We start from the raw sequence: 26,863 nt of genomic DNA on the forward strand, positions 1-26,863 counted from the left end.
GCGAGGAGGTGAAGATGGGTAAAGACACAGTTCTTGTCCTCATTGAGCTCTCACAGGCTGGTGGGACATGGACACTCAGGCAGATGGTTCTTACCCGTTGGAGGATACATGCTCTCATAGGGGAAGTGCATGGTGCTTTGGGAAATCAAAGGAGAGGGGCCTTGAACCCTGTGCAGGGAATGTGGTTGGGGAGGGCTTTTGGAGGAAATGGTACCCTAAGCTCACTCTTTGTTGTATGTTTATTTTAATTGGAATGCTGACATTTATAAAAGGCCCAAACCTTCATCTTTTAAATAGATACCATTCCATAATAAGATTTGGGAATTTCTTACAGAAGAGGGCCCCATCATAAAAACCACACATCCCTTTTTTTAGGTAGGCAAAGCAGATCTTTTTTATCCTCATGTTGTAGGAGAGGAAACTGAAGTGTGATGAGTCTCAAGGGATATGAAAGGATTGAGCATGGTAAAGAAGATAGGAGGGTGGTCTAGGCTCAGGGAACAGCACGTGCAGAGGGCTGGAGGGAGGAGGCTTTTGTGTGTGTGTGCTAAGTTTGTTGGCTGTGATTTGGCACCCTGTGCCCTCCCAGTTGATCTTACAAACTAATCAGTCTGAGCTGCAAGGCCCAGGACAGTCACTAGCCTTTGCTTCCTCAGTGGGATGATCTTTTGGGGTGGCTTTGGTATGACAGCTGAGGTGGGGCCATCTCTGGGGCTTCTTTTATCCTCGGGGCAGATGTTGAGCTCTTTCTGTGCTGGGGCCCCGGGCCAGTTTGGACGGGCATTTCCCTGAGAGTTTGGGGCCTGAGATTTCATCCTGGGCTCACTGGCCCCAGCGGTGAGCCCACGTGCTCACATGGCAGGAAGGACCTGGTTCCAATGATAACGCTCTTGGCCTGGTCCCTCTTCCGGAGGGAGGCTGTTGGGGGATGGAGCTACCTTTGTATTTGGATTTCAGGGCAGACTTCACCAAAAGAGTGGGCCAAGGAAGGGAGCCCATAGTATTCCTGGGCACTCTGAGGACCCCCAGAGCAGACTGCCTGTAGTTTACAGCTCCCGCGAGGCCCGGCGGGGAGAACTCCTTGATTTCAAAGGAAGAGCAAACTGGAGAGGCCATACTGTATCATTTCCTAAATAGCTACCTTCTGGGCCCCTATGAGACTCATAGGTGATGTGGCCAAGGGAAAAGTAAGTCCCTCGGGCCTGGCTCTGTGGCCCTGTGTCCTGCCTGTCCTCGATTGCTGACCCTTCCCTGCTCCTTCCTGCCCTTGCCCTGCTCCTCCTCCCGACCTGCAGTCTCATCTGTTGGATGTTCCAGCCTCCCACAGGAAACAAATGTGGGATGCCTCTGTTCCTCCCTCTTTCTCAGCCACTCCATTGCCAGGTCTCGTTGATTCTACCTAGTTTTATCTAGAGCATTGCTCCAGTTGAGCCCCCCTCCCTCCCTTCTCTGCTACACATGCTGTCTGAGTGATCCAGAATGCAAGCCTGGTCCTGCCTTCCCTGTTCCCTGCCCATAGTCTTGCGTGGCTTGCCCTTCTAAGTCCAGATTCCGCAACAGGCCCTGGGTCCTTGACTCCTCTTCCACCAAGCTGAGACTTGTACTCTGAGCTCCAGCCCCCTCTGTCTGCCAGGCTGTTTCTCACCTCTGCCTCTGCTCCTCCATCTGCTGGAAAGCCCCTCCTTCCTTCTCCCCCTGCTTGGATTATGATGGTCTCCCACCAGTTAGTGCTTCCCGGGGATAGACACTGTATCTTTGTCTCTCCAGTGCTCAGCACGGCACCTGTGCATAGTACTTGTTCGTGGACATTATTGGGGCCACCACTGGTAAAGATGAGGGATGGAGGAACTGGAGGAGGCAGGTGGGACTGGTATGCAGAGCTCACCCATTTTCAAGGTTAACCTTGGATACCCAAGTGGGGCTTCCCCTGCCTGTTTCGTGCCTTCTGACTGGTGGCATCTTTGCTGGAGAGGAGCACGTGTGCTGCCTGGGTCAGGGCCCAGCAAGGCCCCTTCCGGAATCTGTACCTGGGATTGAGGTGGAGCTGAGGCTGCTTCAGCCTTGGCAGTCGGACTTGCCTTCCAAGGACCTGACAGTGAGTTGCAGGCATAGAGCGGCCACTCATTGGTATCACCTCAGTGGTATCACCTTTGTGGATTCCCGACCCCTTTGGACCATGACTATTTTTTTTTTTTTTTTAAAGATTTTATTTCTTTATTCATGAGAGACAGAGAGAGAGAGAGGCAGAGGGAGAAGCAGGCTCCCAAGGAGCAGAGAGCCCGATGCGGGACTCGATCCCAGGACCCTGGGATCATGACCTGAGCCGAAGGCAGACGCTTAACCATCTGAGCCACCCAGGCGCCCTGGACCATGACTATTATGAGCTGTCTCCCAAGAGTAATGCTGTGGGGACGCGCACAAGACGTTCTGTGTGTTATTTCAGGTGGTCTGCACATCCCCTAGAGGGTTATCCGTGGGCGTCAGGTTCAGAGGGAGCAAGGTTAAGCTCCTTTGCTGTGGGGGCTCTCTGCCTCTGTCACCCTGGAAGGGGGAACGAGGAGTCCCTTTGCCCCATAAGTGGGGTGCTGAAACGAGTCAGCAGGAGGAGGGGGGATGCGGGGCCAGGTGCAGGCCACACCGAGCAGGCAAGCACTTGTCATGCCTGACACTCAGGGCGCCTGGAGCAAGTCCAGGGCGGGCTTGTGTCGGTGCTTTTCCAAAGGCTGAGCTCTCTGGCCAAGTTAGAAGTTAGAGCCCTTAGATGGGCATGTGTAGCAGGGACTACCCCGGCCCCTCTCGGGCCTCCTTCCTCGGAGCTTGGATTGTGGGAGCAGATGGCACCGTGGGGCCGGAAGTTCGGACTTTGGACTGGATTCCCGGGAGGACCAGCAGTGAGTACCCTTCCTGCTGTTGGCTTTGTGCACTGAGCTCCCCATGCCCTGAGCACAGGGCACTCCAGGTGCTCCCACTTGGCAAGTCCTTGAACTCGGGGATGGCTCTGTAGCCAGGGAGAGAGATCACTGTTTTGGTTGGGTCCTGCACAAGCCTGTCAGCTTTTTAGCCAAGATCTCCTTGTTGGTAGAGACCAGTGATCGGTCCTGGTGTATTAACAACTGGATCTGGGGGCACTGTGTGGTGGAGTTGGGCTGCCCGCCTGACACCTTTCAGAGCACCTTCTCTGCGATTGCTCATGGCTTGTAGCGCTGGGTGCTATCTCTCACCTGCTCAGGTGGGGCAGTCAGGGATGTCAGCTTTATGGGTGGGACAGCCACTCGGCCCCCATCTGTCATCTGCTGTGACCTGGTGAGGTAGGCACAAAGGATATGTACGGACTGTGTGCTTGTGATACGCCAGATAGGCTTTCTATTCATTATCTAAGTTCTTCCTCCAAATGACTTGAGTGAGGCTTGGGGATTCCACATCCGCATGATGTAAGGGGCTGTTGTTACGCCCGTCCTATAGATAAGGGAACTGGGCTCAAAAAGGTGCCGGGCTAGCAAGGGGCAGAGCTGGGACTTGAACTGAAGTTGTTCAGCTGCAAAACCAACACTATGTTGTGTTGCAAACTCACATACCTGCTGAGGCCAGGCAGGTGCTGTGTGTGGATGAAGTGGGCCAAAGGAGAAAGCTAGATTTCATGCTGCAGCCAATGGTGACCCTGCAGGAGAGTAGACCGGTATTGCTAGCTCTTCTGACTCGCTCCCAGAAAGCCAGAAATCCTGGCTTTCAAGTGAAATCTCTGGATTTCTTAAGACAAACTTGGATTTCTTAAAAAGCATAACCACATTCATCGGCGAGTGGGGTGCAGCCTGCAGGCCCCGGACTGGTGGCCTTCGCTGTATTCTCTGTTGTCTCCCTGAGCCCCCCTTCCCCCTCATCCTGGAAGGAGAAGAATCAGAGTTCATTGCTGAAAGAGATCTTGGAAGATTGATCTGGGCCAACCCTTAGCCCTTTATGATGCCTATTTCACCAGGAAGATAGGGAGGTCTGGAGAGGTAAGGAACTGTGAAATCTGGCTCCCGGCTCAGCAGGGAGTCTGCTTCTCCCTCAGACCCTCTCCCCTCTCATGCTCTCTCTCTCATGCTCTCTCAAAAAAAAAAAAAAAAAAATCTTTAAAAAAAGGAACTGAGGGGCGCCTGGGTGGCTCAGTAGTTAAGCGTCTGCCTTCGGCTCAGGTCATGATCCCAAGGTCCTGGGATCGAGCCCCACATTGGGCTCCCTGCTCCGCGGGAAGCCTGCTTCTCCCTCTCCCACTCTCCCTGCTTGTGTTCCCTCTCTCGCTGTGTCTCTCTCTGTCAAATAAATAAAATCTTTAAAAAAAAAAAAAAAAAGATTTGTCCCTGTCACGTGGAAGCTGGAGTTACTGTTCATAGTCCGTGAGATTTGACACCTCTCATCTCTCTTTGTACCTCACCTTGGTTTGGAGTAAGAACGTGGAATGGGGCCAGGCACCCCCTTTGCTTGCAGGCAACCCCCACCCCAACCAAGGGACAGCGCCCATGGAGGAAGACACTGCAGTCTGGGGCACAACAGGGCGGGGTGGGTGGGGACCGAGGCTTCCACTTTTGAAAAGGAGAAACAGTGGTGTGAGAGAGGGCAGTGCGAGGGTGGTGTTTGATCACTCGCTGACTTGCTCGGTGACCAGTTTCTTTCTGGTTACCAAGGTAGACAGGAGGAAGGGCAGCAGCCTTCACTGGCAGGCTTGTTCAGGTCAGAGGGTGTCAGGTCAACCATGAGGCTCCCTGGTTCCCCAGACATTTGTTCGGGAACAGAAGCGCAGGATTTCTTGCCGGGTCCATCCTCGGGAAGTTTAGACCAAGGGCGTCTGGGGCAGCTGTACCCCCTGGTGCACAGCACACTGCCAGGTGCAGAGCAGGTACTGCGAGTAAAGAACGGTGGGGTTCGATGCTCCTGGGTCATGCTGGCCTGCCCCCCGCCCCAGGTGGGCCTTCCCCGTGGCCCCTCAGAGTGAGCAAGCATTCCCTGCCAACACTGTAGAGCCTGGCGTCCAGGGGAGTGAATGATAAAAATGGTCTACCTGAACAGTCACCCAAATCTTCCCTTCAGACCGTTGTTTCTATTAGAAGACATTCCCTATGGTTCACATCCAGCTTCCAAGCAAACTTTTGGAATATAATGTGTATGTACACTGGAGACTTCCTGTGTGATGTTTTGGGCATTATGGCCGCCAGGCACTGCAGTTGCCATCTGCCCTGGCTCTGCTGGGTTGGATTCCCAGGGCTTCAGAGTGTCTCCTGCAATAAAATCCAAATCAGCACTGAGGTGGATACTTTCCCCTCGTCCGCATCAGTGTCCTGGTGTAACCAGCTGGGCCTGGTGGAGGGAGGCCAGCCATGCCAAGTCAAGCTGGAGCCGTGGGACCCTCTTTGCTGCATGAGCCCCGGGGCACAGAGTCTTGGTGTTCACTTGGTCGTTGTCTCAGCTCTGGGGTTGGTGGGCTTCTTGCAGGAAGACTACAGGGTCTTACTTTGGTTCTGTTCCCACCCTGTCCTACTCTGCACCCTCATGTCCTTACATGTGAGCTCTGCCAGCGAGGCTGACAGCCCAGACGTCTCCCTGAATGCTTTTTGCTTCTGGCAAGTCCATCTTTCCCGCCTTCTTTTCTATTGTGGTTTCCCAGTGTGACTCTGGTTAGCCAAAGCCGGGAGGACTGTGGCCTGCATCTGCTCCCTCCCTGTCCAGGACGAGGCTGATTTCCTAATGTGGAGAGTTGGCAGGGATCTGGGCTTCCAGAGAAGTTCGTCTTGCCCTCCTCAGGATAATGGCTGGAGGCATCCTTCCTTTGAAGATCATTGACACCATCCCACCAAGCCACCTGCGAGTGTGGGGAGCTCTGGAGGGGCTAAGATAGGACTTAGGGCTTCTGTGGGTGTGATGGGCTCTCCCTCTTACTTAGGACGTGCCAACGATCAGTTGTGACACCAGCTGCCAAATGGCCTCTGGAGAGCTTTGTCTTGCCCAGAATGAAGCAGACGGCTTCCAGAATTTGTGAGACCAAGAGGCTGATCCCTCTAGGGAAGTGAAAGTGTCATTGGGGGTCAACTGGGGAACATGGGGGCGGCTGGCCCAGTCTCTCTCTCTCCCATCTGCCCCTTCTCAGAGCTCTTGACCATCTCAGAGAGTGGTTCCAACTTTTATTTCCACCAGGACATACCCTACAGGTGACACTTAGGACAGATGAGGATCACATGCTGCCCATCCTTCTTCCTGAGGGTGTGCCTGGGACTCTGTGCACTTCCCAGCAGATTGAGGGGCGCCTGGGTGGCTCAGTCGGTTAAGCAGCTGCTTTTGGCTCAGATCATGATCTTGGGGTCCTGGGATCGAGCCCTGCATCTGGCTCCCTGCTTAGCGGGGAGCCTGCTTCTCCCTCTCCCTCTGCGTTTCCCCTGCTTGTGCTCTCTTGCTCTCTCTCTCTGTCAAATAAATAAATAAAATCTTAAAAAAAAAAAAAAGAAAGCAGATTGAACACATGTGGGTGGGACTGACAGTCATGGAGTAGTCTTGAACCCACTTGAGTTTATTTTCTAAAATTAAAAGCAAATCAGTTGCAAATGTCAGTAGTTTATGAGGGTTAGCCGAGGAGGGCTGGTGGCACCCCTCACAGCTAAGAGCCAGCGTGAGAACCGGTGTGAGGCCAGCTCCTGACTTGGGCTTGTGTTTCCCCGGGGTGCTAGTGCACTCCACACCCTCTTTCCCCCAGTGGGAGGTGGGAAGAACATTTACAGAGGACGGATGGATGGGATGGATGGATGGAAGCCAGGGCCTGCCACTTTTTTGCTGGGAAGAGTTAAATGCCTGGGTGAGATGTGGGGCTATCTATTAAAGGAAGACCTAGGGGCGCCTGGGTGGCTCAGTCGATTAGGCGCCTGACTCTAGGTTTCGGCTCAGGTCGAGATCTCTGGGTCATGGGATCGGGCCCCGTATGGGGCTCTGCGCTCAGTGCGGAGTCTGCTTGAGATTCTCTCCCTCTCCCTTTGCCCCTCCCCCCACTTGCACGCACACTCTCTTTCCCTTTATTTCAAATAAATCTTTTTTAGAAAGTTTTTTAAATGTATTTATTAGAGAGAAAAAATGAGTTGGGGGGGCAGAGGGAGAGGCAGGCTCCCCGCTGAGCAGGGAGACCAACACGGGGCTCGATCCCAGGACCCCGGGATCATGACCCGAACCAAAGGCAGACGCTTCACTGACAGAGCCACCCAGGCGCACCTCAAAAAAATAAAATCTTAAAGGAAGACCTAGGTTGACTCTGGGTTGCAGAGTGTAGGCCAGTTGTCTGTGCCTCAGTTGGCTGTTCAGCGAGTTCAGTGGAGCCCTGATGATTCTCGTGCTGCCTTTGCCTGTTTCTGGTGGGGGCTGAGGAGCCACTGATCTGTCTGTGCCCTCCAGACAGATGGCCCAGGGCCCTCCCTCTCATCCAGGTAAGAAGGCAGCCTGGCAGAGAGGTCAGAGGTCAGTGCTCGGGCCAGCCCCGTCTTGTGTCATGCCACTCAGATCTGGCAGTGCTCGGTGCGGCCCGGGAGGGAAACACTCAGGCGGGTCAGCCCGGCAGCGCGTTAGCCTGGACCGCGGCCCTCCCGCCTTCTCTGAGTTCTTGAGCTCTGAGGGCCACCACCAGGGGCTCAGCAGTGGCTCAGGACCCTGCCTGAGACGGGGTGGGGGTGGGGGGACCAAGAGCAAGGGGCTCATGAGGAGGCAGCGGTGGGGCAGCACCCTGTGGCCAGCCTTTTTGGATTGCAAGAGGGGCTCCGGAGACTGCTTTGGACACAGGACAGTGGCGGCAGGCGGAACAAGGGATGGCTGCGGGAAGCAATCGCTCCTCTCCCGGTGGGGTGTCATGGAAAGAACGAGGATGAGCTTCTGGAGTCAGGCTGAGCTGCCCTCACGGGGACTCCGCTTGCCTGTAGAGTACGCTCACCGGACATCTCTGAGCCTCTTTGTCCTTATCTGTAAGATGGGGCGGTGAGGCCCGTAAGGATTACTCCTCTCCCCCTCCCCCTGTCTGAGCTTCTTCCTGTCCCTGTGGCCCTGTCTTTGGGTCCCTTTGTGGCACTCTGCTGGGTTTGGAGCCTCGGTGGCCTGAGCAGAGGCTGCTCTGTCCTGGGCTCGCTCCTCTGGGAGTTCAGAGGCTGAGAGCTTCTGTGGAGCTTGGGCAGCTCCTTCTGTTGTCGCTATTCCAGGTTCAAAGCCACAGGGCTGTCAGACAGCTGTGACTTCCCGGCAGGCAGTAGAACTGGCCTGCCTGCCATTGCGGGGTTGGGGGGGAGGTGCTGGAGCCCTGCAGCTTCTCTCTTGCCTCTGTCCTTGCTAGGGAGTGAGTTGGAGGCTTCTGGGCTCAGCTGATGTACTCTGAGGAGGACTTGGACTGAACCCCAGGCACTGAGGGGTGAGGTCAGTGGTTTGCTCAGCAAGGAGGCCTGAGTTAGGGACGGGCCTGTCATAGCTCCCAAGATTCCTGGCCACTGTCCCTGGCTCCACCTCCACCCCTCCCATCCTTAAGGGAGATGAAAACCAGTGATGTGGGTTTATCTACTGAGTGTCTCCTCTGTGTCACAGTGGGAGGGCCCAGGAGGTCCTCCCCAGCCACCATGGTGGCTTTTGCATGCTTTGTCATTGATTCCTCACCGTGTGTTCTTTGAGTTATCGGGAGTAGCTGAAGCCCAGAATGATCTAGCTAAATTGCCCACCCAGGCTGGTGAGTGGTGGAGCTCCAACCTATCTGCCTCGCTAGTCTACTGGGGGGTTGGGGGGGCTTCTCTCCCCTCTGCCACACTGCCCGGTGGGTGGGATGCCAGGGGTGTACAGAGAGCTATGTGACTGTCCCCACTCCCAGTGCCACTAGAGCAGCCAAATTTGTGGTATGGACAGGGGTGGCTTTATGTGTGGACAGTGGTGGCTTTGTGGTCCTGCTTAAAATTGTTCACCAAAGTCCCCAAGTGCATGTGCAAAGAGTCTCTTTGAAGCCTTACTTTTTATCTTACAATTCATTTGCCTTTCACCTTTGGCTTCATAAGGTAGCTTTGCTTGTTTTAGGGCAGTGGTTTAAATTTCTTTCTCCTGAGTAAATTTGACCCTCAGAATATATTTATCCTGAGGTGGTTCCTGTGCCCCTTGGCCTCCATGTGTCCCCTGGGGGTACGGATAGCCCGATAGAAGATGCGGGGGAGGCATGTTTAGTATCGTGAATATTGGCACACAGCTGGGGAAAGGGAAGAGGGGGCCCAGTTTGTCTAGAGAGGCAGGTTGCAGTGAGTATGCTCCAGGAGGAGGTGAAAGCTCGTTTGGGGCCGTATTCTGAGAAGCTCAAGAACGCCAACCCCGGGGCTTCTGATTTTATCCTGCAGGCAGAGAGGGCCATCTGTGTCTGAGCATTATGACTCCCCCTTGCCTGGCACACATCCACTCACTGTAGGAGAGGCTCATGAGGGTATTTTTTTTTTTTTTTAAAGATTTTATTTATTTATTTGACAGAGAGAGGTAGAGGCACAGCGAGAGAGGGAACACAAGCAGGGGGAGTAGGAAAGAGAGAAGCAGGCTTCCCACCCAGCAGGGAGCCCGATGTGGGGCTCGATCCCAGGACCCTGAGATCATGACCGGAGCTGAAGGCAGTCGCTTAACCAACTGAGCCACCCAGGCGCCCCTCATGAGGGTATTTGTGCTGTGGATCTAGCGAAAGGGAAGGGAGTTTCTGCCCCAGGAACATAGGGTGTGTGGTCTAGTGGGCAAGGTGACACACATGAAAAAGGGAGTTCCCAGAAGTTCATACCGCTGGTGTCTGCTGAAAAGGTCAGAGTTGGGGAACCTGGGCAGGGGCTGCAGGCAAGGCTGAGAAGGGGCTGAGCCTGGATTTGGATGCTGGTCTCAGCTGTCGATGAAAAGAAAGGAAGCCAGTAATGGGAGAAGCACCCGGAAGGGAAGAATTAATGCGCCAGTGAAGTGTGGGAGCCAGGGAGGGCCGCAGCTCTTAGGGTTGCTGTCAGAAAACCCGAAAGGCAGGAGGGAGAGAGCTGAATTCGGGACATGGCCCAATTGCCCGAGATCAGGAAGCACTGGCCCGTTCTGTGGCCACCTCGGGCTGTGTTCATTGATCAGAACTTGACTGGCAACGAGTGGGTAACTATGGCTGTCAAATCCACAAACATTGCAAAGACCGTGGCTCATCCCTGCAACAGGCAAACTTTTGAACTTTCTGTTCGGGTCTCTGTAGGGCAGATGACTCATTCTGAGCCCCTCCTAACCTCTGGTGGTGATTAGCGGGGCTGAGAGGCCCAAGGAGCCGCCCTGCCCTGCAACGGAAACCGACTGACTGGCCTCTGAGAGCCTGATTGCAGGACTGGATTGGAGTGGGTGTGGAAGAGCTAAGAAAATTTCCAGCACCTGAGCCTCTTGGGTTTGAGGCTCTTTTTGTATGTAAATCGGCGTTAAAGGAACTGTAGCATGGGTCTGGAGTTGGGCCCTAGCTTGACCTTAAAAAGCGCAGTCTTCTGGATGACCCGAAGAGGTGAATGAAATCTGACCAATGGAATGCTTCCACGGTGATTCTGGGACCGCTGGGGGAGGGCGGGGCCTCCTGATTCCGGACGGAGGGATGAGTTACGACAGAAAAGAGACTGCAGTCTGGCCAGCTCGTACCTGCTGCTGGGCTTGCTGGGAGGTGTGCGGGGTAAATCTGGGCGCCTCCTCCCATTTGCTACTGCCTGGGGAAGGCTCAGTAGCAGCCAGGGGCCTGATCAGTGCGGGGGGGCCCCTGTGTGGGTGCCTGGTGCAGATGGGGCCTGGTGCCCTTGGGCTTCTGCCGGGAGCTCAGGGTGACTTCTGGAATTGCCTTTCTGCCTTTATTCTCTCGAGTCTCCAGTTACCTGTGCTCTGTGACCTTGGGCACAAGCCAGGCACCCAATAAAGGTGACCTAGCCGGCACACTCATGTTGTATCAGTCCCGCAAGGAAGGGCTCCTTGGCAGACAGGAAACCACCCTCCTCTGGCATGTGGGAAGCCCAGGGTAGAAGTGCCTTACCCTAAGGGCCACCTCCCAGCTTTCCCGGCAGCAGATTGGAAGACTCTGGCCTGTCCCCCTGGTTTCCCGTGTGTCACCCCCAGCCCACACTTCCTCTAGAGCTGAGACAGTAAAATGGCAGTTCCTGTTGAGTGAGGCATGAGTCAGCGAAGGAGAATGGTGGCTAAGTCTTCATAACCTCCAGGCACGGCTATGAAATATTTAAATGACACTAAGTATTGATTGTTTCTCATCCATCCCCTTAGGGAGAGCAGTTCCTGTCTGGGATTCAGATAATGGCAATGCCTTGGATTTAGACAAACTCCAAAGAGCTCGGAGATGCTATATAAGTCTTACCTGAAATTGTGTTTTCTCCTCCCTAGAGCTTGCTCCCAAGGAATTGGGTTCTGCCCATTTTACAGACAGAGAAGAGAGGATGACCCATGTGGGTGGTTTGACGTGCTGCCAGGCACTGGACCTGAAACCCTTGCATCCTGGCTCCTACTCTGCACTGGCTTTTCTCTGCTCACTGCTCTCTCCCCATCTTCCTCTTCCTCCTCACAGCCTGCATCATTCCCGCTTCTGGGGAGAGGCATCAAGCAATATAGACAAGGCCCTTGCTCTCCAGGACTTAATTCTTGGAGAGGAGACAGTGGACAAGCACCCAAATTGGAAGGGAAGGCCCCTCCAGGAGATTGACCTCCTAGTCAGTGTCCAGACCCTGGGTCCCTGGGCCCAGTGGGGGCAGAGCGGGTCTGGCCTAATTGTGGCTTGGCCCTTACTGGTCACAGATCTGCTTTTCCTCCGAGGACAGTTATCAGGATAAATATACCCAGCTCCCCATTCCTGGGGAGTTACTCACCAAGTAAAAGTACCCCGCTGTGGATTAGATTACCTCTGCTCTGACTGCTCATGTGCTCAGGGCTGGGGGGAAGGGGGACCCGCCTTCTTATCCTGCTTCCTTCCTAATCTGGAAGAGTCTCAGCAAAGGGGCTGAGATGAGACCATCTCTGAGCTGCTGGTCCTGCTGTTTACATAGCTCCTTCCTTAGGAAGGGCCAAGCCCGCTCACTGCTTGGGCAGCTTCTTCTCTGACACTTGAGGCCCAGAGCAGGTGGTCAGCAGGAGGAGGGGGGGGACTGAAACTTCCCTTGCCCCGAGTTCTGAACCCAGCAGGGTAGACAGACCTGAGACGGGGCCTCTCTAGGACTTGTGGGAAAGGGACTTGCTGAGCCGCTGCTGTCTCTCAGAGTCCGATCTCATACTAAATGGCAGGGGTGGACAGCTGGCTGTGGACTGTGGGGAAGGGCCTTGTGCTGTGGCAGCCCCTTGCCTCCTGTGCTGGAGCTTTCGGGGTGGTGCTCGCTGCTCCTTCCGCTTGTCAGCTCCTAAGGAAACTGTGTCAGGCCCTGCCCTGGGGTGATGAAAGCTGAGTTAAGGCCCGTGGAAAGAAGGTTGGGGGAGTGGAGTCTTGAAAAGATTGAGTTCTAAGGGCGGGCTCTCCTGGGCCAAGCCTCAAGAATACAAGGCATTTTGAGGTGGGCTCTTACTGAAGGCTAAAGGACCCTTCCTCTTCTAGTTCAGCGCCGCGCTGCAGGTGGAGGAGTGGGAGTGTACCTGCCCCGTCCGTGGAGACCTGGTGCAGAACCTTCTCCAGGGTGGCTTCCTTTTCCCCAGGGTGGCTTCCTTTTCCCCAGCGTGGTGCGCCTAACTGCTCATCCTTTGCCTCAGGACTGGGATAGGTAGGGGAGGCGCCTTCTCTTCCCTTCCAGCGCTCACCATCTCTCTGGGAGCCAGCTCCCCTCAGATTAGCAAGTTACTGAGAGTGTGCTCTCTTCCAGGGACAGTGCTAAGCAAGCACTGTGTATCCATTTTTTCATGATATTCCTTGCTCCTGTGAGTAAAATGGTGGAATTCCCATCAGACAGACAAGGAAACTGGGGCACAAGAACCGTTAAGCAGCCCAGCTGAGCAGCTTGGCCGCCGAGCAGCTTGTTCACTGAGCAGAATCTGTGTGACTCAGAATCCCCCTGTGCACGTTCTAACATCTAGTGTCTTTAGAGCCTGGGAGGAGAGAATGGAGTAGTCCTGGGTCCTCCCTCCCCCACTAGAGGGTCCTGGTGGATGATAGACCTTTATCTCTTGGCATCTGCCCAACTCTGGTCTTGGCAGTCTTTTTTTTTTTTTTTTTTAAAGATTTTATTTATTTGACAGAGAGAGACAGTGAGAGCAGGAACACAAGCAGGGGGAGTGGGAGAGGGAGAAGCAGGCCTCCTGCTGAGCAGGGAGCCCGATGTGGGACTCGATCCTGGGACCTGGGATCATGACCTGAGCTGAAGGCAGATGCTTAACGACTGAGCCACCCAGGCGCCCTGGTCTTGGCAGTCTTTATCACACACTCAAGAATGGCCAGGGCTTGGGTAGGAGGAAGCCAGGCTTGTGAGAGTCTAACTTGTTTTTATACTTCATTGGAGGTGGACGTGGAAGGGGTTCATTGCGTCTCTTTAGCTTATTATAGGGTGTCATGTGTCAGTGGGTCAGCCTAGGTCCCCCAGAGCCACAGTCTGGGGGACATGAGGAGGGCCGGGGCTGCCCCTGTCCTGCATCCCCGGGCTGGTTTGGGAATGTGAGGGGTGCAGCTGCGGCTTGCATCCTGGAATGCAGGCAGACCGGCCCCTCCATCCCCTCCCTCCCTGGGCAGCCAGCCGGGGACGTCTGCGTCTTAACTCCCTCAACCCCCTCGGGGCTGCAGACCCCGAGGCTCCCGCTCCCCTTCCCGCCTGCCCGCCCGCCCGCCAGGCCCGCAGGATTACGTTCGGCGGGTTGCTGGGGCCCGGGAAAGGGCCTCTTCGTCTCGGCCTGGCCGGGTGCGCCCTGCCCGCCCCGTCCGCCTGCCCCGAGCGGCCTGCCGGTCCGAAGACGCCCCTGATCTGAGCGGCTGCTTGGGCCCAGGCCCGGCCGCGGGGTGGCGACGGGGGCGCCCGCCGGCGCTGCGTCTGCGGAGGGGCACGCGTCCCTGTGGGTCTCCGGAGCCCCATGGGGCTGCGTCACTCTTAGGTCATGCCTTCAAATGTTCGTGTGCCCCAGACATGGGTGGGAGGTTTGGCATCTCCTTGTGCTCCTCCCGTAGCTGCTCCGTCCCTCCAGCTCACTGAGCTTTCTCGGGATTGAAATTTCCCCAGGGAGCCCATGGCCGGGGGCTACCCGGTCTTCCCCGGCTCGAAAATTCCGTGGTTGCGCGAGTTTACCTTCGGTTACGGTGCCTGCCGCTGGGAGCCGACGGGCCAATAGCGCCCTCTGGCGGGAAGCAGCGGATGGGCCGCACGCCTTCCTCGCCGGGGCCGAGCTGGGTGTCCTTTGCCCCTGGTAGGCTGGAGACTTTGCCCCCAGCCTGCCATCCCCTCCCCCATCTACCTGGAGAGGAGAACCCCTCCCCCTGGCACACACACATAGGACGGTCTCACCCAAAGACTTCCACTTTCCCTCTTGTGTGAGTAGAAGTGTCAGGACATGCATCAGCTGGCCCAGAGAGGCAAAAAGCCTGCAGCATCTAGGGTGGTTTCTTCCAGAAAAGGGATGGGAAGCCCCAGGGAGAGCTTCCTTCCGCAGGGTGGCTTGGGTGGTCCTGGTGGCTCTGACTTGTCCGCAAGGTTTCAGGCTTGGACCCAGAAACTTAATGGAGAAATGCTCAGGACGTTTGGAGCCTTCTTAGCCTGGAAGAAGGAGCCCCCCCACCCCGCTTCTGGTACTGCCTCTGTGTATCTGGAGCGGATCCTACAAACATTGGTAGGGGGATGGTGTTCCACCTTCTTTGGGGTCTGGGTAGAAGGACTCTGAGCCCGGCCGTCGGGTATTTAGAGCTAGGTACCAGGCAGTAGGTGTCGCTGAAAACTGGAGGACCCACCCCACCCATCGAGTACTGCTTGCAAGTGGACCCCCCTGAGCACTCTTCCCTCTGCCGCCTTTGTTAACTAAAGCAGGGGAGGAGTTTGCTGAGCTTGCAAGGAGACTTTGGCCCGTAACCATTTTGCAGGCTTTGGGGACATAGCGGCCTTCTGAACCCATAGGAATCCAAAGTAGAGGCCAGAGGCCTCCTTGGCTGCCTCCTATATTCCTGGCTCCCTTACCCTGAGGCATTTGTGGGGAGCTCTGGGGAGACAGTGACACCACGTCCTGTGTAGTCATTGAGCAACGACTAAGGGTGCAGAGAGAGAAGGAGTGCCTCATGCATGTGCTCTCTCCCACTCAGGCAGATACACGTTTGATGTGCTTTTCCCCTGGCATCCACACACGCTTCACTCTGAATGTTACTTTATTACTTCACTTTTCTCATGAGGGTTGCCCTTGTCATGTCTTGTCCAGATTCTACCCATAGAAGATGTAGGAGTGGTGAGTACTTTGCATCCTACCCTGACCTCCTTGGAGGAAGATGTTTTTCAGAATTTCACAAAACAAGTAAGATCTGATGTTTGCAGCTTCTCATGAACTGTAGCATCTGCTATCCCATGTAGACCTCACACCAATACTGTGAGGTAGGAATTATGAACCCCAGCTTGCCAGGGCAGCTGAGGCTCAGGGAAGCGAAGGGATTGGCTGTGTGGCCGCGGAGATTAGATAGAGGAGCTAGGACTTGAACTCCTGGGACCTTTTGTTTCTGTCCCCCTAGGACTGCTCCTTCTGACCAACAGATGCATCAGTGTGTAAAAGACCCCAGTGAAATTGTAAACCAGACTTAGAGTCAGGGGGAGGGGGAGGGGATTCGAGGCAGAGGGTGTCGTAGGCCCTCCCTTGAGGGTCTGATGGGATAGGTTAACCATTTGTCTTCTGTTGAGTGGAGCCTGAGAGCCCCGAGTTTAGATCCTGGCCGGGTCCTGTCAGCCCGCGTTGGCAGCCTGGGCACGTGACTCTGCCTCTCTGCGCCTCACTTTTACCCTCCGCACTGGTGTTGCTGTGAGGAGGAAGGGAAGGAACACGGGGTAAAGCTCCTGGGGGGCGGTCAGGCACGGCAGCCCCTCCTGTTACTCCCATTGGGGCTGCACGTGGTGCCTGCTTGGGGGAGCCCTGTGGGGTTTTCCAGCTGGCTCTGCCTTTGATGGAAAAGGGGAGACCCTGCCCCTGCTGAATCGGGCCCAGGGGAAGTGGGGATGCCGTGTGAAGCCAAGGCAGCAGGTGTGGCCATTCAGAGGCCACTGAGATTGGCCCTGGACACCGGTTCCTTTTCTGTCATTACCTAGGCACACTGACGGCCTCTAGTTCTGCTTTGCTAGAGACAGGAAGCCAGACTCTTCTAGAGGATCTGGAGGGGGAGGGGGCTGCAGGAACTGACTTTCCTCGGAAGTCAGGAGACCCTTTTGCCAGGCTGCTGGCCCCAGGGTCCTGGGCCTTGTGACAAGCTCCCCTTCTGTCCCTCTGGGTAAGAGCTGGGGGTAGATGGGGCCAGCCTTGGGGGTGGGAAGGCAGGGCAGGCAGCTGGGAGGTGTGGGCCCCCCTTGCTTCCCTCTACCGAGCAGGGGTAGGATTGAGGACAGGGCGTAAGGAAGGATCAGCCTGGGCCCCGACAGTCAGGAAGTTGTACCGTTTAAATATGGCATCATGTTGTGATCACAGCAGACTCTTGCGGGCCAGATTTTTGGGGCTTGGGGCTACTGAAGAGCCAGACAGTCCTGTCTCTCACTGGCTTTGTTATCTGGGCAGGTTCCACCACTTCTTGAAGCCCCTTTCCCCATCTGTAAAGGGAGGATCAGAATTCCAGCTTCATCCAGTATTTTAGGATTAACGGAGAGACCCCATACACACAGTGCCTAGCGTGGTGCCTGTTCTTAGGGATTGGCAGTAGATACACCATTGCTTTCTGATAAATAATATCCTCAGGGCCAGGGACTGAGCATTTCTGACCCCCAGCAGGTCGGCATGGAAAGTGAGAGTGAGCAAGTCCTTGAATATGGTAGGAATGAGGGTGTGGTGTTGGGGCCAGGCTCTCTGGGCTGTGGGGCTGTTGAGGGTCTCAGGAGGGGAGGATTGAAGTTGAGGGGTTGTCGGCCGTTTCTACTCTTGCCCCTCCAGCTGTTCTCTTGTCTGGAGACTGGGGAGATCCAGGGCCCCCCTGTTGGCCGTCCAGTGCCAGGGTAATGGAAGCTTGCACTCGATTCGGCTCCCTTCTGCTGTTAAAAGCAGAGTAGCGGGGCCCTGGAGCCCTGGGGCCAGGCTGCTTGCCAGGCTTCCGCAGAAACAGCCTACAGAGCAGTCCTGCCCCCTGCTCAGCTGAGGGGGTGGGGAACACTGCACCAGCCTCGACCCAGCCCCCACCTCCCCACGTACCTTACCCTGTAGCCCAGGGTCTCGGGAGGAGCACGGAGCCTGGGGTTTTGCTTTTACCTGGTCAGAAAGGCAGGTACCATACCCCAGGGACCACTCCAGTTGGTGGGGGGGTTTGCTGAGAAAGCCCAAACTCCTGGGATTTAAGTGGGACCTGGCACTGCCTGGGCCCCTCCCCGTGACGTGGGGCCCCTCCCGCCCATTCTCCCCGCCTTACCCTGTGGAGTCAGAGTGCGGAGTTCCAGGCAGGCATTTCTGACTTCCAGCCAGCCAGCTGTACAGCCCTGTCGGGGGGGCCGCAGGTGCCCGAGTGCCAGAGGCAGGAGAGCCTCAAGGGCAGCCCAGGAGCCTCCACAGCCCCTTCAGCCTTGGGCTGGGGAGAAGAGGTCAGTTTTAGAAGCTGGTTCTTAGCCAGGCTGGTCTGGGCTGATAGCTTCCTGCCCCGAGGCTTCCTTCTCCCAGGGGTGGGGCAGGTGCTCAGAAGTCATTAACTCTTGGGTGCAGCAGGCCAGGAGGGCACTGCCACTGGATGGTGTGTTCCCAGGATCCCTGGTTCCTACCAGCTCTCGGCATGTTCTCTCTGCAGACGCCCTGCTGGCAGACTTGGAGTCCACCACCTCCCACATCTCCAAACGGCCTGTGTTCTTGTCCGAGGAGACCCCCTACTCATACCCAACTGGAAACCACACATACCAGGAGATTGCCGTGCCACCCCCTGTCCCGCCACCCCCGTCCAGTGAGGCCCTCAATGGCACGGTTCTTGACCCCCTAGACCAGTGGCAGCCCAGTGCCTCCCGATTCATCCACCAGCAGGTAAGGTGGGGACAGGGGCCGGGTAGACAGGGAACCGAGGCTTTGCGGCAGTAGGAGCTTGTCTGGCAGCAGCTTGGGGAGCTAGGGGACAAATGGGATCAGGGCGATGGGGAGAGGGGCCAGGAAACGGCCGGGTCTCCCAGAGGCCACGTGAGGGGGCAGGTGACCAAGTATTAATCACCTTTCTCCCGGCCGGAGTGTGGGAATTCCCTGGTGAGACGGTCTGTGAGCAGGAGCCTTCTGGGGGTGACTCGGGCTGTTCCTTTTCCTCTTCTCGGGGGAGGCTCTGAGCATTCTGTTCCCTGCAGCCTCAGTCCCCGTCACCCGTGTACGGCTCCAGTGCCAAAACTTGCAGCACCTCCGTCCCCCAGGACGGCGCCGGCCCCCCGTGTTCCCGAGCCGCTGAGGAAGAGCACGTCTACAGGTACTGACGCAGCCCTCTGTGCGCTCCTTCCCCTCCAGGGCCAGGGATCCGGCCTGGCAGCAGCCTGCACAAGGCCCTGGGGCTGCTGGCCAGCTCATTCTGCCTTGGGCTATCCTGGTGGCCTTAGCGCTGCCATCTCCATACAGTAGCAGGGCTGGGCTGTCACGTTACCGTGTGTCGTTGAGGAACTGAGGCAAGACTTCCTTCCTCCCCTCTTCTCAGCACATCCCTTCCCCACTGTCCTATCTCTTGCTGGGGGAGACTTCACTCTTGCTCCACCTTAATCTGCTGGAGTCTTGGGGGGCTGCCAAAGCTGGGGGGCGCCTCTCACGGTGGCCTCCCCTCTGCCTCTCTCAGTTTCCCCAACAAGCAGAAGTCGGCCGAGCCTTCACCCACGGTGATGAGCTCCTCCCTGGGCAGCAACCTTTCTGAACTCGACCGCCTGCTGCTGGAACTGAACGCAGTGCAGCATAACCCCCCGGGCTTCCCTGCAGGTAGGACTGGCCCCCTGGGCCCACCTGCTGGCCTCTGGATCCCCAGAGGGGTCAGGGCTGAGCAGCCTTTCTCTCTCGCTCTTCCAAGATGAGGCCAACTCAAGTCCCCCGCTGCCCGGGGCTCTGAGCCCCCACTATGGCATCCCAGAGAATAACAGCCCACTGGGAGGCAAAGCCGGGCCCCTGACAAAAGAGAAGCCCAAGCGGAATGGGGGCCGCGGCCTGGAGGATGTGCGGCCCAGTGTGGAGAGTCTCTTGGATGAACTGGAGAGCTCCGTGCCCAGCCCCGTGTGAGTATCACTGGGCTCTCCCAGGCAGGGGAGGTGTCGCCCAGCCAGCACTGGGCTCCGGTGTCTGTCCGCTTGGCCCAGTTGTCATGCATTCCCTCTGCGAGGGCCTGTTGTTTGCCAGGCCCTGGCCAGGCACTGGGGGGTTCGTGGAGTCCCGTGGACACCCTCCCTGCCTTCAGTGAGCCCCCCACCCGTCAGAAAAGATGACATCGTGCATGCCGAGGGTGCCAGTAGCTTAGCGGCTATCTGTGCAGGCTCTGGAGCCACGCTGTATGGGTTCGGATCTTGGCTCTGTCCTTACTGAGTGTTGTCTCTCAAGCCTTAGTTGTCCTGTCTATAAAATGGGATAAAGAGATATAGGATAATGGCGGTAAGGCCACCTGCCTTGATGGGATGAGACCCAATAATACACGTAAAGTTTCTGGAATGGTTTCTGGCTCAGAGCACATAACGCACGTGGTTGGTGGTTACTAAATGTTACCCCTTCTTGGGATTACTGTGTTGTTGGAACAATCTCACAGGTACATGCGGTGTTGTGGGGGGATACACACGGTGCTTGGGCTTGTTTAACAGGCGAGCTTGAACTCGGGCTGGGAGGGCCAGAGCTGTCCTCCTGAGAAAGGGGCCCGTCGAGCTGTCCTCTTCTCCCACCTCCCACCTCTCACCTCAGCTCTGTTCCCACGGCTGAGATCGAGAGCTGGTGGGCTTCTCTGGAGTCAGGCGGGGGGCCCATGTGAGAGCTGAGATGTTGAGACCCTGGAGAAGAGAGGGCCACTCTGGGGGAACACGGAGCTGGCCTCTGGGGTCCCCGCTGACGCCGTGCCCACCCTGCAGCCCTGCCATCACTGTGAACCAGGGTGAGATGAGCAGTCCTCAGCGAGTGACCTCCAGCCAGCAGCAGACACGCATCTCAGCCTCCTCAGCCACCAGGGAGCTGGACGAGCTGATGGCCTCCCTTTCGGATTTCAAGGTGCCCCGAGACCCCTCCTCTTCCCTGCCCCCACATTCTTCTTCCCCTCTACCTCAGTGTGAGCAGCTGGAACTCGGGCCCTCAGTGTTTGGGTGCCTCACCCTGAGCCAGGGATCCTGTGGGGCTCTGGCCTCCCCAGCATGCTGGGGAGGGAGGGTCAGACTGGGCTTCATGGGGACTGGGCTGCCTCACGGCCTCTGAGGGCAGAGAAGCACTTAGCAGGGAAATTCCTTCCTCCCGGGTTGCTCCCAGCTCCCAGCCACCCAGGCGAGGGGATCAAGAGGCTGGGACAAAGGGTTCTGTGTTGATGGTTGCTCTTTGGGAGGGAGGGCATTCTCTGCTGGGCCGTGTGGGCCTGGGATCCTGTGCCTGAGAGGTCATTTGCCCTGGAGCCCCATCTCCCACGCTGGCTGTCTCTCCTCAGCACATCCCTTTTCTGTCTGCCTCTGGCTCCCGAATGCACAGGTCTCCTTTACCAGCCTCCCTCCATCCTTCCCCACACCCTCCACAGGCCCAGGTCCCCACAGGTTCTGTCTGTGGGAAACCGAAACCCTTCAGGCTCCTGGGCCAGTCCCGCATGAGGCATCCTTCCCCTCCCGTCCTGGGACTCCCAGGCCTGCCAGACCCAGGATGTTTTATTTAGAAGATGCAGTGCCTGACTGATCTCCAGCAGTTGCTGACTTCACCCTTCCACGTGGGTCTGCCCGAGACCTTTGGGGCACGAAGTAGGGAATCTGAGAAGGGGAGCAAGCCATCTGAGTGCTCTTGGCCCTGAGGGTACCTCCAAGAGTCCCTCCAGCTGGGGTTTCACAGTGGGGGATGGGAGCTGCCTGGGCTTGTGACCCTCACGTGCCAGTGGTTGTGGGTGGTGAGTGGCCACCATCAGAAACAAATCCCTTGGGCTTTGGTGTTGGCCTTGGGGAGCCCTGCGCTACCACCCTTTAGGCTGTTTTTACCTTTTTTTTTTTAGATTATTTGAGAGAGAGAGAGAGAATATGAGCAGGGGGAGGGGCAGAGGGAGGAAGAGAGAGAAACTTTCTGCTGAGCGGAAGCCTGATGTGGGGCTTGATCCCAGGACCCTGAGATCACGACCCGATCGGAAATCAAGAGTCGGACGCTTAACCGACTAAGCCACCAGGCGCCCCTGTTTTTACTTTCTGAGACAGACAGTGTTGCAGTGCCCACAAGAAGCTGCGCTGGTTCTAGCTGTGCCCCAAGATGAAGGTCTTGGGGGATGCAGGAAGGCTAGGATTGTCTGGGGGAGACAGCCAGGTTGAGCCAAGTTTGGAGGAAGCAGAGCAGCTGCCTGCGGCCGACTCTCCCTCGATTAGTGCTTGGGCTGCCGTTCCTGGTCACTGTCCCCCATGGTCCACCCTCTGTAGCCTTTTCCCCCTTGTCCCTACTCTGACTGGGGTGGCCCCGCAGGCGTGTCTCAATGGAGGCTTTCTACTGCCTGGGTTTGATGGGGGCCAGGGATGTGGAGCCCAGGAAAACCTTTGTGGGGTCTGGGTCTTTTTCGCAGGCCAGTCCCCATGCTTCAGGTTCTCAGCCACCTCGGTCTGGTCTTGGTCAGTGTAGATGGTGGCTCTCAGAGCCCTCAGGCCAAGCCCACCCTTTGCAGATAGCACCTCTCCTCACCTCTCCCATCTCTCTCTCCTCTCCTTCCTGCCTTTTGTCTTTCTCCTCTTCCAGACCAGCTCCTCTGCTGTGGCCTTGAGCTCCCCGGGGCTGCCTCCCAAACCGGCTCCATCCCCACACCACATACCTTCTCCTTCTCCTCCTCCTCCTGGGCCCTCTGTATTCTTGCCATCCACTACTAAGCTCCTCTCTGGAGGCCGTGCTCCCACCCAGGAGGTCCTCTGCTTGGAGGACCGGGATAATGGGTGGGGCTTTCTACCTCCTGTGGCCCCCAGCTGGCTTGATTTGGCTGGCCTCCAGGCGACACCTGACACTCCCGGCTCAAGGTCTCCCTCTGTGGAGGGTTCTCTGGGGCCGTTTGGTGCAGAGAGCCAGGCTCAGGTTTGGAGAAACCTACCAAACCTCACAAATGAGCTTTCCAGGGCGCCCCCCTGCCACACACCACCCCGCCAAGCTGGGCGCACAGGTCCCCAGGAGCTGTTGGCCAACCCCTCGTACCCAGAGGAAGCCATGGCTGCCGCTTGGGAGCAGCTGTGGGCTTTGGAGGCGCCCAGGCCTGAGATCCCCGGCGGAGCCACGCCCAGCTTGCAGGAAGTACCTGAGCCAGCTGTCGTGGCCAGGGACCAGCGGGCTATCTTCCCAGACACCTGGAGTCTCACAAAGGAATGTGGACAGCGGGAGCAGAGGGCAGAGCCAGAGCCAGGGGAGCCGGAAAGCAGCCGCCCCGCCCCAGTTGACAAGGAGCAATTAGGTGGACAGACACCCATGAGGGGAAGGCTGGTCAGGCCCACCCAGGGACCCGAGACCCCCACGCGGTCAGAGGGTACCACCGAAGCTGCTGCCGAGGCCAAGAGGGGACAGCTGGAGCTTCCACCTGCCATGGTCATGGACACGCCCAGCACGACTGAGAGGATTTGCACCTCTGGCCAGGCAGGCGCGAGCTCGCACGGCTGCGGGGCATGGCTGTCCGGCGGGCCTGAGTGTGGGCCACGCCTGGCTAACCGCATGTAGCCTCCCGCTCTGTGCATGTCTGCTTGGGCGGCAAACCCAAGATTGCGTGGCCTGTGACCCTGATGAACAGTGTTCAGCAGTGGGCTCTGTGGGGCCAGTGGAGCCTCTGGGCCCTGGAAATTCTCTTAATGACAGTCCGCCTCCTGCTTGTTTGAAGGCTCTTTCCTCTAGATGGACTACCCCTGAGCTCCTGACGTGGTGTGTGTGAAATGGTTAAAAGCATGGGCTTTGGAACCAGATAGTACTGAATACAAACCACGCTTCCAGTACCTGCTGCCCTGTGTGACCTTGGGCAAACCCCCACCAGCCTCAGCTTTCTCATCTTTAAAATGGGGGTAATAGTAAGGAGGCCTGGCTGGCTCAGTCAGTAGAGCGTACGACTCTTGATCTCTGGGCCGCGAGTTCGGGCCCCATGTTGGGTGTGGAGCCTCCTTAAAAAATAGAAAATGGGGTTATAATAGACCATTTCCCCCCATCGTTGTCCAAGGATTAAATGAGGTAATGCCTGTAAAGTGCTGAGAACACAGCACGTGGTCCTCAATAAGGCATGGCTGATGTTATTGTTCTTATTTGCTTCTTGCTTGATTAAAATTTTATGTCCTTTCCAAAAAGCAGACTAGAGCAACAACAAAAAATCCAAAACCACTACAAATGAGCAGGTTATAAAATACACCAGGAAAAAAAACTAATTAAAAGATTTACTGGCAGGAAAGATCACATTTTTCTACGACAGATCAAACAAAGAGCCTTATGCCTTTTCAAGAATATCCACTTACATCCTTTCAAAGAATCTTGGAATAACCCCGTAAGGCAGCCAAGAAAATACTTTAACCCCATTTCAAGGATAGAGAAGCTGAGGCCCCTGGAGGTGAAGTCCTGCCCAAGGTCATTGGTGACTTGGAGGTGAGTGCTGGGTGGAGGGTCTGCTCTGCCCCCTGCCTCCACCTCGCCTCTGCTTGGCTCTTCTCTGGCAGTCTTGTTCTGCCCTCTCCTCCTGCCCGGGGCACCTGAGTGTGGACTGAGCAGCCTGGGCTGAGCCCAGAGTGGGACAGTGACAGCTTCCCCTCCCCCCCCCAGATCCGCTCTGTGATCAGGAGGAGCCGGGAGACGGGCCACGCACACCCCGTGTCCCGGGAGCCCTCCCCTCGCCGCCGGCTGGACCCCGCCACCCTGAGCAGAACCCCCTCCCAGGAGCGGCTCATCGCAGAGCTGCAGGGTCGGCTGGGCATCCAGCCGGAGGCAACCGGGGCAGTGGGGGCAGCGGGGGCCCCCGCCGAGGACTGGCTGACCGAGGGTGTCATCATCACTGTGAAGCCTCGTGGGAGGCAGGCTGGGGGGCAGCTTGTAGAGAAGGTAGCGAGGAGGTGCCCGGGGCTGGGCCAGGGCCAGGGCCAGACCAGGAGGCTCTTGCCCAGGATGGCTGGAGGGGAGATGTGGTGTGTGACGGAGGGCGGGGGAAGGGGTCCTGCAGCCTGTGGCCTGGTGAGGCTGGCCTCACTCTTGGTGCCAGGGTGGGAAGGCCCAGGGGGAGCCTGGGGGATGGCGCCGTTCCCCGCTCCTCCACTCTGTTTCATCTCTCTCCCTCCTTTCTTCTTCCCAGGTCGTCTTCCCTCCCGGCTCCCCCGTTCCCCTAAGAAGAACCTTCTCTGTTCTGGCTTCTTCTCCTCCTCCTGTCCCTTTGCTCCGGCAGCACAAAGACGCCTCAGCCAGCAGCCCTTCTCCCTCACCCAGCCTGCCCGCCCCCTCCTCCCTGGGGCCCTCCGCTCTTGCCCGAGGTTCCCCTGGGGTCCCGAATGCTGCGGCAGGGCTTCGGGAGGAGGGTGTGCGGGGCCCCACCCCTCCCCATCCTGCACCCCACACTTGGAGGTCCGTGGGCTGCCAGACCGACGAGGACCCGCTCTTCCCCCTGATGCAGGCAGGCCTCCCTGTCCCCGTCCCACTGCCTGGGCCATGTCCCTACTCTGCACACTTGCGGGCACATAGACACACACACACCCCCTCTGGCCCTCCGTCCACAAGTCAGGACAGTACCACAGTCCTTCCTTAGACCTTGCCTTGACGCTGGATCCTCTCAACCTGCTGTCTGCGCTCCCAGCCCCTTGATACCAGCTGTCTTCCTGCTTCCCAGTGGGGCTTCTCTCTGCCTGCCCCTTCCCCATGGCCCTTGGTCCTGCTGCAGGTTCCTCTGAGGAAGCCGTTCCCAGAAGGGAAACCAAACCTACTCCCCCCTCCAGCCCCCAGGCCAGTACCCGGAAGGCCTTTGTGCTCTCAGCCCCACTTAACCTTCCTTTCCTGTGTCCATGCCTTTAGTTGGCTCCCCTTCTTCCCCTTCTTCATCTCTCCCTGGGCCACTCTCTCTGGGTCATTTTTCTCTAGACTTTTCCTCCTAATTCTGGTACTGCCGGTGGTGGGGGGGTGTGGGGGATCCTCTTATCTTATCCTAGATTCCCTTTTGTGAAATGGTCTGATACCAAGGTCCCTTTCTCTTTCTTCCTTAATTAAAAACAGTTTTCTTGTCCTCGTTTCCTCCCCTATCCAAGATCCAGGGCCTGGAGCAAATGGTGGATGGAGAAGCGTGGGCGGCCGGCTGGCCTCTGAGCGACAGGCAGAGCAGTCCCGAAGGGCAGGACCAGGGAGGGGTCAGTGCCGAGGCTGGGGGCCTAGGGTCCTGCTTGCCTGTGTTCTGGGCCTTGGTCAGGCCAGTGGGGTGCCTCAAGCCCCTCTGACCGCCAGGATGTCTTGTGGATGCCACTCCCACCCTCCGGGTTCCGGGCTCTGGGTTCTGGGCTCCGGGCTCCTGGCTGCGGGCTCCAACGGCCCTGGAGGAGGTTGTACTGCTTGCCTCCCTCAGCCCCTCTGGCCAGGAGGGACAAAAGCCCCTGGTGCCGCGGTGCTGTGAGACCTCATCCCCAAGTCTGGAAGTCCTGACCACCTCTCTCCCTGTCTCCGCAGTTCATGGCCCAGGGGAAGACGGGGAGCAGCTCTCCCCCTGGGGGACCCCCGAAGCCTGGGAGCCAGCTGGATAGTATGCTGGGGAGCCTGCAGTCTGACCTGAACAAACTGGGGGTCGCCACGGTTGCCAAAGGGGTCTGCGGGGCCTGCAAGAAGCCCATTGCCGGGCAGGTGATGAAGGTGGAGGTGGAGCAGGGGAGGGAGCTGCAGGTGGCCGGAACTTGGCTCCGCCGGGAGGGCGCTCCGTGGCAGGCCAGGGCCCTGAGCCTCAAGCCTCGTGCTGCCTCCTTCCCCAGGTTGTGACCGCCATGGGAAAGACGTGGCACCCGGAGCACTTCGTCTGCACCCATTGCCAAGAGGAGATCGGGTCCCGGAACTTCTTTGAGCGGGATGGACAGCCCTACTGTGAAAAGGACTATCACAACCTCTTCTCTCCGCGCTGTTACTACTGCAACGGCCCCATCCTGGATGTGAGTCCCTGCGGCCTGGCGGGCGGCCAGGGGTACCGCCCAGTTCCTCACCGTGGCTCTGGCCGTCTCATGCTAGGGGGGCCACTCAAGCTCGAGCTCACACAGCTAGGAAATGGTGGGGCTGGGATCCAAACCCAGGCTGGAGGCAGGACCCCCCTGCCTCTGCCTCCCTTCCACCTCCCATCCCAGATTCCTTGCTGCGGACACTCCAGGGCTTAGGAGCCCTGCGCTGGTGAGTGGAGTGGAGTGCTGGTTCCCTCCCTCTCCTGCCGTGTGATGTTGAGAGAAACGCTTAGCCTCTTGGAGCCTGTTTCTCCACTCATATAAGATGGGAGTCACGATAGAACCTATGACCTTAACCGCATGGGAAGATTCAGGAGAGTGTGTCTGGCATGTCACATCCTGCTATAAACTGGAATTCCCGGTGGTAGTCAGAGCACAGTGAGCAGAAAATTGATCTCTGGTGGTGGTGGGGG

At 57.3% G+C, this 26,863-nt stretch overlaps 1 protein-coding gene and 1 long non-coding RNA gene across 7 annotated transcripts in view; one reads left to right on the plus strand and one right to left on the minus strand.

Annotated features, from left to right (window-relative positions):
- Positions 1-26,863, plus strand: part of PXN (paxillin) — a 47,968-nt gene that overhangs the window by 17,732 nt on the left and 3,373 nt on the right. Inside the window, exons 2-13 of one of the 6 annotated variants that reach the window (XM_081802070.1) lie at positions 15,373-15,465; positions 17,912-18,138; positions 18,447-18,562; positions 18,920-19,056; positions 19,145-19,346; positions 20,181-20,316; positions 22,009-22,884; positions 24,043-24,318; positions 24,566-24,880; positions 25,506-25,604; positions 25,918-26,088; positions 26,214-26,387. In XM_081802070.1, the coding sequence (XP_081658196.1) occupies positions 15,373-15,465; positions 17,912-18,138; positions 18,447-18,562; positions 18,920-19,056; positions 19,145-19,346; positions 20,181-20,316; positions 22,009-22,884; positions 24,043-24,318; positions 24,566-24,880; positions 25,506-25,604; positions 25,918-26,088; positions 26,214-26,387 (2,822 nt within the window). Of the gene's footprint in view, positions 1-7,843; positions 8,714-15,372; positions 15,466-17,911; positions 18,139-18,446; positions 18,563-18,919; positions 19,057-19,144; positions 19,347-20,180; positions 20,317-22,008; positions 22,885-24,042; positions 24,319-24,565; positions 24,881-25,505; positions 25,605-25,917; positions 26,089-26,213; positions 26,388-26,863 lie in introns of those variants that run through there. The other 5 variants (XM_081802072.1, XM_031041290.2, XM_081802073.1 and 2 more) reach the window with 5 other exon arrangements.
- Positions 15,288-17,773, minus strand: LOC115944877 (uncharacterized). The gene is made up of 3 exons (XR_004079380.2): positions 17,543-17,773; positions 16,586-16,736; positions 15,288-15,958 (listed from the first exon to the last, which is right to left on the minus strand). It is a non-coding gene; the product is annotated as an uncharacterized LOC115944877 (long non-coding RNA).

The sequence above is a fragment of the Leptonychotes weddellii genome, chromosome 13 (genome assembly GCF_054177405.1).
Source record: "Leptonychotes weddellii isolate Sample4059 chromosome 13, ASM5417740v2, whole genome shotgun sequence".
NCBI classification, from domain to species: domain Eukaryota; kingdom Metazoa; phylum Chordata; class Mammalia; order Carnivora; family Phocidae; genus Leptonychotes; species Leptonychotes weddellii.